Source organism: Tigriopus californicus, chromosome 11, assembly GCF_007210705.1.
Source record: "Tigriopus californicus strain San Diego chromosome 11, Tcal_SD_v2.1, whole genome shotgun sequence".
Lineage (NCBI taxonomy): Eukaryota > Metazoa > Arthropoda > Copepoda > Harpacticoida > Harpacticidae > Tigriopus > Tigriopus californicus.
This window is the reverse complement of record NC_081450.1, coordinates 9,301,088-9,312,221: the sequence shown is the minus strand read 5'-3', so window position 1 is coordinate 9,312,221 and position 11,134 is coordinate 9,301,088. Positions and strand designations below refer to the sequence as shown.

The 11,134-nt window shown below is 38.0% G+C and overlaps 1 protein-coding gene across 1 annotated transcript in view; it reads right to left on the bottom strand.

The window, feature by feature from the left end:
• LOC131890020 (transcriptional regulator ERG homolog) overlaps nucleotides 1-5,896 on the bottom strand; it is a 6,718-nt gene extending 822 nt beyond the window's left edge. The window contains 3 exon segments of the mRNA XM_059239282.1: nucleotides 2,154-2,391; nucleotides 3,133-3,165; nucleotides 5,574-5,896. Of these exon segments, the coding sequence (XP_059095265.1) occupies nucleotides 2,154-2,391; nucleotides 3,133-3,165; nucleotides 5,574-5,649 (347 nt within the window). The 5' untranslated portion in view covers nucleotides 5,650-5,896.
• Nucleotides 5,897-11,134: the final 5,238 nt, after the last annotated feature.

Genomic DNA, 11,134 nt, shown 5'->3' with positions numbered 1-11,134 from the left:
AATACATTTCTTTCCACCAAGAAGATAACAATCATAAGTGATGGTAGTGACTATCCTCGCAATAAAAAGGTCAATAGAATACAATACTCGGCCACTGAACTGACATGATTCATTTATATCCCAAGCCCAAATCATTTAAGATACAATGAAAAAAAAAATTAAATAAACCAAGAAATTGAGACTTATACGAAAAACAAAGGCAAAGTGGTTTTTGTGTTTTATAGTTTTATAGGTTCTTAAAGGTTCGTCCCAGAATCTCAATAAATTTTGATTGGAGAATTATGTTTTCCGTAATGATTCTAAATTATCATATTTCTGGGTTTAAACCTCGCAGGCTAGTCTTGTATTGAGAGGAACCTGAGGTTGTTCAAGAATTTAAAAAAGTTTGTCTAAAACTCGAGGCGCTCTTTCAAAAGAAATAATGGAAAAACCAATTGCTTTTGCTAATGGAGCAAGTTGAGAATTCTTGTGGAAGATAATGGTTTTAATAACTTTAATCTAATTAATAAAAATGTTAAGAAACCATGCAGTTGCTTCTTTTCAACAAGAGTGTAGCATGATTCTTTAAATATGAATTCCTATTTTTCATTGGCTTTTACATACAGCAAAAATATTGGCAAAGTATTTGACGTTTTAAACTTATAAATTACATGTACTCGTAAGCCTTCGTTCCATGTTTTTTTCAAACAAAATACAAATGAAGAATATGAAAGAAAAATCTTGGCATTTAATCTGCTTTGATTGGAACCAGAAAAAAAATCCAAAAGTGGACTGAAACTTTAAATCAAATTAACCATTTCTTGCATTTCTAACCTGGTTAAACAAGCTTCAATTTTCACTCTCATTTTGACTTTCACGTACAAATTTCAACCCACTCCAGAACTACTTTGGACCTTAGCCAGGCTCAAGTCGACTCGAACTCAAATGATGAAACAGGTCCAATGATGAAAATATCAACGAGAAAATGCAGTCAAAATTATTTATGGTCTATTTTGACCTGTTAAGACGCTTTCTATCGGTGCAATTTTAAGGCTACGATCGTATCCCATATTGCAATTCACCTTTAGTTATTTTTATCTGTGAAAAATGATTATTCTTTTGTTGTAAGAAAATGGAGATTTTTTTAGCCAAATATTTTATGATTTTATATTATATTAATATCATAGGTATTTCCTTTCATCTTGGTAAGAACACAAAGATCAGTTTTTGTTCCGTTTTTCTATAGCTCTTCTGGGACTCACATTGTATAAATCAGATTCACCAAGCCAAAAGATTAAAAGCATAAAAACACATTAGAAATCGAGTCTAAAAATACCCTCGAAATTTAGAGGTCCAAACACGCTTAGTGTAATGCATCTAAATTGAATTCTCCAATGGAAAATTGCAAAACCAAGAATTCAGTTTCAATTTAGGTGGAGAACAGGCCATGTTGTCTCAAAGGCAACCTTGAGTAGACATAATATTAGCTTATTTCCATTTAACAGTGTTAGCATAAATTTATCATTTCTGATATCAGAAGCATTTTTACTAACACCAAGCTGATATCTAAGATGATCAAAGAGGAAAAACTTGTGCATCTCTGTATTCTATTTGCATAAACCTATTTCAAAGACCAACTCAAAACACCAAAACTTTAACATCGCGTTCAGGGTGGCCAATTATTCACTGTCTATCAAAAATTCATTTGATTCCCTTGACCAAGGGCACAGACTTCTAGAGATATGGACTGCAAACGGAAGCAAAAATATCCTATTTCCTAAACCGCTCATCTTATTCCAAATAAGCACTTCATACGACCACAAGATCTTGTTGAATAGATGAACTCAGCCAAGTTTGAGCCTAAACCTATGCTTAGCGAACTCAGGAGGCATGTTCAAAGTTATGTAGTAAACACAACATAAAATTTGAATTTTCGGCCTGCTCTTGGTCAGCTACATAAGCTTTTGACAACATAACTTTGAAACGATCGACTTTGCATGTAAATGATATAAAATTGACCTACCGTTAATTGAAGTGATCTACGTTTCTTATCTTATTACTTTACTTCGAAAAGTGGCTCAGAGTGGTTATGACTAAGAGCAGGCCGATTTGCCGGGAAGCTCGTTCACAGTCCATATTTCTAAAAGTCCGTGCCAAGGGTGAGTAATGCATACCTTAATGCTCGACTCAGCTTATCGTAGTTCATGTTGGGCTTGGACTTGCGCTCGCCCCACTTGCGAGCCACCTCATCCGGATCTGTGAGCTTGAACTCCCCATTGGTTCCTTCCCAAGCGATGATTCCCGAATTGGCGCTGTCTGCCAGAAGCTCCAGAAGAAATTGCCACAACTGGATTTGACCCGACCCTTGGGAAATGATGCCTCGACCCGCCGAGCTCAACATGGCATAAGTATCTAAAATAGAAGCGGAAGACAAATTGCGGATAAGAATGAAAGTAACACTTCACCGTCAGAGTTAGAGTTAGTTAGTATATGATGTGCCAGAGAAAGGAACTTGCTGTTTGGTTATGTACTTCATCAAGTTGTATGTAATGCAGCTGATAAAAATACTCAACTTGCAGTGTAAATCAGGTAAGAAATTGCCTGTATTGTACAACACTGAAGAATTTGAAAAGGGGTTTTTCATGACTTCTAGACAAACACGTTTACAGTGTGACAAGACCCGATTAGATATTTTTTCATTCATAATCAAAATTGTAGCTAACGCTTCCACTGACTATTTAAAAAGCTACAAAAAATCCTATTACTCTTTAAAATGATCAAACTTCACCGATTGGATTGTAATTATATTCCGGCTAAATCTGCTGTACATTTCATTCCGCAACACAGTTCAAAACTCCATCTAAATGAAGATTTTGTTAAGGCTTTATTTTTTGTGTCCCATGAACCAATAATTATTCATTCTCTAAGTGATTTGAGGATATGCCCCAACGATCGGACTGGTCACTTATCTACGTAGTATTTGATCTGTAATGGAATAGAAGAGCTTATAGAATACTCAGAGCACTAGCGAATGTTGGTAGAAGGGGCCTTTTTGAGAAAGTAGTGCCACGTATTGAGTAGCGGCGTTTGGCGCTTGTCTTAAAAAACAGGAGCGAAAATGCTTTATTTTTTATTCTGGTCCCTTCAACTCACTTGAATGCAGATGTTGTCGGTAATCATGTAAATCTGGGGAACGAAAGAGCCGAGATTAAGCAAGATGAGAATGACAATAACGCTGAATATTTTTAACATCTATGAAATGTTCTTAGTTGCTTTAAACACGGGGTTGAACCTACTAGCCTTTTTTATGTAATCTTCAAAAGAAATATCATCTCCTAACAATTCACGGCCTTCTGAATATAGTTCCTAAGTAAGAAATTATATCCGATAAAAAAATATTCCTCTTTTTCAGTGAAATTCTCATCAATTTGACCAATCAAAAGCAATTTTAATTCAACAATTCGTTGTCTTATACTTGTGATCAATTGGTAATTCATATTCTTTCTGATTAGTTTACTATGGCATGTCTCCAGTTGCGAGGATAACATACGCCTAACCAGTTTGATGAGAGGAGCACTGTATTGTGAGTATTGTTAGTGCACTTGTTAACACACAATGGCAATGCGGAAAAGAGAGAGCGGTTCTTTCCATTTTATAGGCAATTTACTCGCCATTCTGTCTATCAAATTACTTATATGTATCGATGGCACGAAGCCATTAAGAGGTGGACAATATGGAGCTTGATATTCGATTTTGAATTTGTACTAAAGTTTGACTGAGACGACCTGACCCATATGACTGACTTTAAGTTAAGAAAAACTGATTTAGGTCGTTGAATTGCAGAGTAAATCTTATTCGCCTATAGCGGTTGCAACCTGGTTTTCATCCATCTTTTAGTGCTACGTGATATTAGTGTAATATCTGACATGAAAACTGCAGGAAGTTGGGATGTTAATCTTGACTTCTTTTTTGAAAGTGAGAAGGTTTACGTGAAAGACCAAATGACGTACTGCTTCAATGGGGCAGGCGAGGACTTGACTTTTACCGTAGCTCCTAGCTCAAGTGAACATCGTAAATGAAATCTGAATAGTAGATTGCTGGCTTGAAAATGATAGTGTAAAACTTTATTATTCCTTTTTGTTTATAGTTTGCGAGTCCTTTTGTTAACATTTATGGACGAAAATATTGGCTTCCTACCACATTCTACATCCTTCCTTTTTTTGTTCACTTTTGAAAACACGAAATTTTGTGCTGAGCGTAACAGAACACTTGGCGGCCACCTTTTTGAACAAACTTTCAATCAACATTCTGTTTTAAAAAATTAGAGAACACGTAGGTAGAATATGGCCTTTTAGCTGCGTTAATATGCACAATTTTTAAGAAAATCTTACAACAATGCAGCTTATTGCTATAGTATGAAGTAGAGTGAGTCTAAAAATATTGAATGGGCTTTTACTGATTGAGCTTCAGATATGAAAATCATCCGTTTCTGAGAAGAATGTGATTGCTCAAATGTTTGGAAAACGATTTTTGAGAAATTTGCTAATTTATTCAATTGAACATTCCCCCGTGTTCTTTAGCCTTTCACCCTTAAAGTTTGCATTCACCCTGATATTCAGATCTGATTCAAGGAGGTACGTTAAAAAAACTTTGGAATGAGTACAAAAAACGTTTTTGTGGATATTTAATATATTTAGAGGAATGTCCTGTTGAGAAATGTCACAGGAAATGTCCAGCTATTTTTTAACAGCAATGTTTACTTTCCATCCATGCTAAAATTTGATTCTCTATTTTCCTTTTTCAACGAAATTTCTTTTATGAATAGGCTCCAACTTACCACAGGTTGTTGCGCTTTTAAACAAATCAAAAGTGGCCTGATTAACTTAAACGTCTCTCTAATTCCAGCACACTTTTGTCACATGTTTTGGCAACTTTTATGACATATGTTTGTTTATTACGGAGTCAGCTGGTAGCCCTCTCGCTCGGCCTGCCAGCTTAAGATGGGTGCTCCAGTCAAGGGATATTCCGTCTTCACCACCATTATTAATTCTTACCTCACCCTTGGGAATGACCGCAAGTTCGCCCGTTCTAAGTGTTAAACTGTCAACTGTTAACGGTGCAACTTAAACTGCAATTTAGATATTGCAGAGAAACTTGGACTCACTCGGCTAGGCCGGGATCAAAACAGTCATAGCGGATTGGAAAGAGTGGGCTCTACTAATACGGTATTACTGTTAGCCTATGTGATGACGTAAATGAGAATAATTACTTTAATAGACAGAAGTAAGAAATGAATTTGAATTACAGAATTTTTCCTAGGACCTTTTTTGTTAAATTGTTTTGAAGTTTCGAATCTCCTTAAACCTTAAAACATTGACCCTTAAGCTAGTTATTCTTCAATGAAGCACGCTCAAATTTGGTCAAATTTTGCAACAAATGCGGATTCAAATCCAGGAAAAGGATACAATATGGTTGATGTTCGAGGCAATCAATAACATGGCTAGTACATATTAGGGAATCATTTGACCAACTAAACGTTATAACATTATTGAGTATTAGATTCTTTAAGTTAAAGGTTTAAAGCCCGAAGTTACCTGGCCATCCTCCGTCTTCAACTTTGGTCATCCTCAGAGCTCGGTCCAATGGTGGAGCAGAGTGATGGGCTAACATCACGGTTCAGCAATGTCACTTAAAACTTCGACTTTGAATCTGGGCTCTCAAATCATCAAAGCACACACACAACGTTTCCACAATTCAATCTATACTTAAGCACAATCACCACGAAGTTCATTGAGTTATATATTATTGTTAGCCACAACTGAACAATGCTGAAGGCTGGAAGAACTCGGAAATGGGGGGATGATGATCGCCTGCTTACCGTTGTCGATCATGGCCCGGTTGTCAGGATGCTAGCAATGAACTCAAACGGAAATGGCGAAGAGAAAGCCCGATGGGAAGGGCTCCGTCTCGACTCTCGAGCTCGGTCGCCTGTGATTGGCGGAATTTCAAGTGGCTTAAGCTTCCACCAATCACAGATCGAGGGAATGAGCCAATCAACGGACAGGATTCGAGGAACATTAGGTCGCTAAAACACTTTTCACAAAGATGAGGGTTTCTCATCTGATTTGAGGAATCATGTGAGTCGTAACTTATGTGGAGCCTTTTTAACGCAGTATAATTCATTTGAGTCAGTGCCTGATTGTGTTTGAATGGGTGGCGATTTCGAAGAACTTTAAAAACGACAACCTGCTCTCAGGCAGAGTCTCTTCAGAGTCTGATCTCTTTGGAACGACTCAAAGCAAGGGTTTTCCCCTTGATGTGTTGCAGATAGCTATTTATCTAATAATTGTTGTGATTTATATTTTCAGGCCACATGACATTCCATTCCAAGACACGTGAGTTACTGGGCGTATCAAAATTGTCTTAGAATATTTTGAAACCGATCTTGGGGAAATTTATAAAATTGGAGAAATGCGTGATGTGAGCTGAGGATTCAAACATGGTATAAGAAAAAGACGTTCCCTACATGTATTTCGGCACATAGGTATTGCCTAGAACTGTCTTCACCATCGTGCATGAGTTGCCATCTCTTAGCAAGAATTAAGGAAAACCTGCTTTCGTTCTCCCTTCCGGAGATTCAAGTTCCAAATAGTCGAAAAAGTTGATTTGTGGAATTTCCAAATGAATCGCGAAAAAAGTGAACAACGCTATTGAGGAATTGTTTAGTTACTTGTTTTGGTTGTCTACTACGTAGAAGTCTATTCTTTGCTTTGAGTTGAATTCGAAAACAACATTCAAAATAACAACTGATGTTCTTTTAGACTAGATTTGATAAGAAACTTCCAAACCAAGATCCAGTTTCGTCATCGATTACAAAGTGGCAAATGCTTGAATGCTTAACCAAATAGATAAATTGAAGGCTTCATTGTTTAGACAAAAGTGCACATTCTATCAAAAGTACTATACCCTATCCTGCGAATTGCGAAAAAAAGTTTTAGTCCAAAAAATCAATCTTCGAAGAGCAAAGGCCACAAAACTTTTCCATGCTCTAAAAATACTTTCATCAATTAAACTACAAATCTTTTTTAGTGAAGGGATTTTCTGATAGAAAGAATATTGACAAAAATGGAATTCGACTCAATACCAATAGCATGATAAACCTTTGATAACTTTGACGGCCTCAGTTGTCAAACAGACCTCGCTTGCTTCCACTTGTATTTATATTGGAGGATTCGCATAAAAAAAAAACCCTCATCAGCTGTTGACGCCTAATACAAAGAAGAGCGGCATCGATACTGAACACGTCGTTATAAAAATGAGCTGTGGGTCAAAAATGTTACCCACATCATCAACCTGCTTACTTAGGCTTATTATTTCATAGGACTTCCATGTCGAAAAGAGGCCAATCTTAGAACATTTTCTTTCATTATACAGATATGAATTAGGAACATATTTGAAATCAAACCTGTCTACGAGGGCACAAGCTTGATTCTTCTCCTTTTACTTCTAACTCTTTGGCAAAAAAGGAAAGGGACAGTAAAATGCCACAACCATATTGACACATTCGATTTACTTTTTTGAGGATCAGTTTGCATGTACGTACGAGTGCATGCGACTACAAGCTGATTATTTCATTCAATCCTTAGGAACATAAACTGACTTTTCCAGCTTCGACTCCCTGATAAACCCGATTACACCGCGTCGTGTTAAAGACTTCTCACATTTTTTTGACTTGCAATATTTAGACGACATTATCTTTTTCGAAAATCGTCGATTTTACTCAACCAAATAATGTAATGCAGTTCGCATGATTCTAAAAAATGAGTGCCCGGAAAAGAAGCTTGTAGTCTGAATGGAAACATACATCCAGCGCGGTGCATTTCCATTTCTCTTTCCATGCATCAGAGATCATTATCTTCTCATAACATGCAATGCTTGTACTTTATTTACATAAGGAATGCAGAATCCTGATCTAGACCTTCGACTAAATACAAAACACACAAATGTCTCGGTCTAACAAAGGTATTGAAATCCTTTTTGGTGCCTTTCTATTGCTTCACCCATCAGCCCGTCAATTAAAGGTAAACAAATTGTTCTCCATAACTCATCATTAAGGATCTGAACTGTGCTAAGGAATTGTGTATTATTCAGATGCACAAAGACTCAGGAGCCTTTTTCATGCTTTATATTGGCTAGTATTCCTCTACAACATTCTACCTTTTGCTTTGGTCGCATTCAAACCAATAAAGCAATTCAAGTTGGGATTTTTATGAGGACGGTCAATCAAATGTACAGTAAATTGGCTTAGAGTAGAATCTTCTTTGGATTGGGAAGGTGCTGAGAAAGATCAACGATTTGATGTAACATAAACTGCCCCCATATCTGTACAGTTTGGAGCCATTTTAGACAATCAATCGTTTTTTCTCTTGGAATGCCTCATGTACTGGATAGCCAAGTACAGAGTGACGGAGCTATGGCATACGGTATATGAGCCATACAATGGTTATGGCACGTTGTCAAGAGTATCAAAAAAGGTTTCTTCCTCTCGAGCGAGCGTGTGCCCTATCCACAGGCATCCATCCAAATGATTAGAAAGGAAATCAAAAGTTCTTATCAATCAAAGGCTCGAGTATGTCGACGACGCCGTTGGCTGCTCGTCTCTTTGCCATTTAGAGCACTCTTCGACGACTTCGAAATAACTGGAGCTGTGCCTGCGCACTCAAGTATGCACGTAGTGTACCATTTACGTGTATATCGTGGCACCATTTACCATCTACCATCTATATAGGCGTATGGTGTGTCTTCCGTGATCCAAATTCACTCCCATCGAGCACGACTTTCTCTCTCTCTTTCTTTCCCGCTCTCCGAGTATGTGTGCTAAGTGTGTGGCTCGTTCCAATCATTGTCCCTCCGGTTCCCAAGTCATGGAAGGGCGCCAGGGTGCGTACCACGGCAATGCAGACACACTCGCTCCCACGCACGTGAACGGGGAGCGAACTGCCAACAATCGTCGGCGAGCACGAAGGAATGAATGGATGGATGTACTGTAGTGTATGTCGGAATGGACGAACGAATCGAGTTCCATCAAAGGGAGCGTGTTCCTGTCGACTCGTCGAGAATGGAGTTGAATGTGGGATTTCTCGTTCTGTTTTTCCCCTTCTTGTGGAAATTGGCCAGTTGCCTGTCTCTTTCAAGCGTCGTTGTCGTCGTCGTTGTCGTTGTCGTTCACCATCGCCACCCTTCAAATGAAGTCGGTCATGATAATGTTATGAGATAGAGAAGCCTTTTCCAAGTTGGCCTCTCTGTGGGGTGTCACTGGTGACACGTGTTTCAACTAACGCCCCGTATTCATGACAAGGTGAGTCATTCCAACATGTACGTACAGTTTACAATAAAGCACACAGGGCACGCAGTCTGATGAATGCACACAACAAGCGAAGATCGAGGATCGAGTAGACGATGAACACGAAGACGGGGCTTCTCCATTCAAAGCATGCAGCGTTGGGACCAAATCGATCCGATTTAAGAATTCCGATCCTACCACTGAACTGAACCAACGGCAACGAACGAGGGACCGAGGGCAACCAGGCCACATGGGGCCAGCTACTTAAATCAGAAAAGCGTAATCATCATCGTCATCATCAACAACAACATCAACGTCCATGCTGTTGTTGCTGTTGATATCATGGCAATCAAGGCAGAGTTACTACAACTCAAATTTTGAGAGCAGTAAATAATCAGAAAAGCAGTCCCCGAAAATTAGGCCAACGTTCTTTGGTGCAATTGACAATCCCGCCCAGCTTTCTCATCAATGACAAAGATGAATAATATATTGATCGCTGAGTTAATCATTTTGTCATGATGTCTTTGGTTGGATGGAACGATTAAAATGAAAGGCAGGTGATTATTTTACTTCCTCCCCTCATGCGGCAGAGCTTTGAGATAAGGAATTTTTTTTCGGGTTTTCACTTCTTAGAGTCGTAAATGGTTCTTTATATTGCTTGAATTTGAATGGTTTCCCTAAGGTTGAAGATTAGTAACTCCAATGAGCTTCAATGCATTTAACTTGCTTCAAAAGCAGGTACTAGGTCATCACGAGCATTCAAGTATTCAAATTTCAGCTCAATCAAATCAATGGTCCAAAAGTTTTGCCCTCAATTCCGTCGTGTTAAATCCACCTTAGTGTTCCCGTTGTTATTCCAGAGGATCTTGGATTGTCGGTATATTGGACCATGTAAAGTCTGAAAACTTGTACATTAATGTACTCGTATAGCTCTGTAGAGTTTTAATGAGCTATGGAAGAGCGTCATTGATTCAATTAAATTTATTTATAACATTTGTATGGTTTTTCAATAGACCCTTTTCACGCAAATGTGAGGATCAAAATGATCAAGTAATTATTTGAGGGCGGGGGAAGAATTTTCAGAAGGCGCAAAGAGTGGGCTGATAGGGATTCCTTCTTGCCTAGTCTTTGACAAAAATAAAGAGTGGATTAACTTAAGAAAAGCCAGTGACTCACAATTTTAAGATCTATTCATATGTTCCAAATCCACCGTAATGGAAAGATGACAATGTAATTACAATTTCTCAGATGTTGATTGCACTCACAAAGTTTATGAGTTAACATGCAATTCATCACACTCATTATTTTAGTAATGGGTGCTAATAAGAGATGAGATTCTGGTCAGGCTTCCTGAACGATTAGGCATTCTTGAGCATCAGAAGCTCATTAAAATAACTCATAAATGTAACTCGTCATGAAATGAGTAAGGAAAATTTTCAGAAAATCATGTATTACCCTTTTAGTTCAATCTGCAACTTATTAGAGATTATATTTCAGTATTTATGAAACTGAGTTCGTCCAGGGAAGCATAGTTAGCAAAATGGCATCTCGGAGGCCAGATTGAACAAATTTGGCATCTTAACATAAAATATCTAGCATGTAATGAGAGCCATACCTGACCCCAGTTTTTTAATCCAACCTGTGTAGTATAGTACAACCTTTTTTCCATCTAAGATTCACTCATTGGCCTTAGAAAATTGGGTTCTGGCCTCCGCAAAGCCTTTCAAATTATGGCCGATTTGGCAAATCTGCAGACGTGAGTCATATTACTTTCAAGATATTATTGATCAAAATTACTTTGGAGAGGATTCT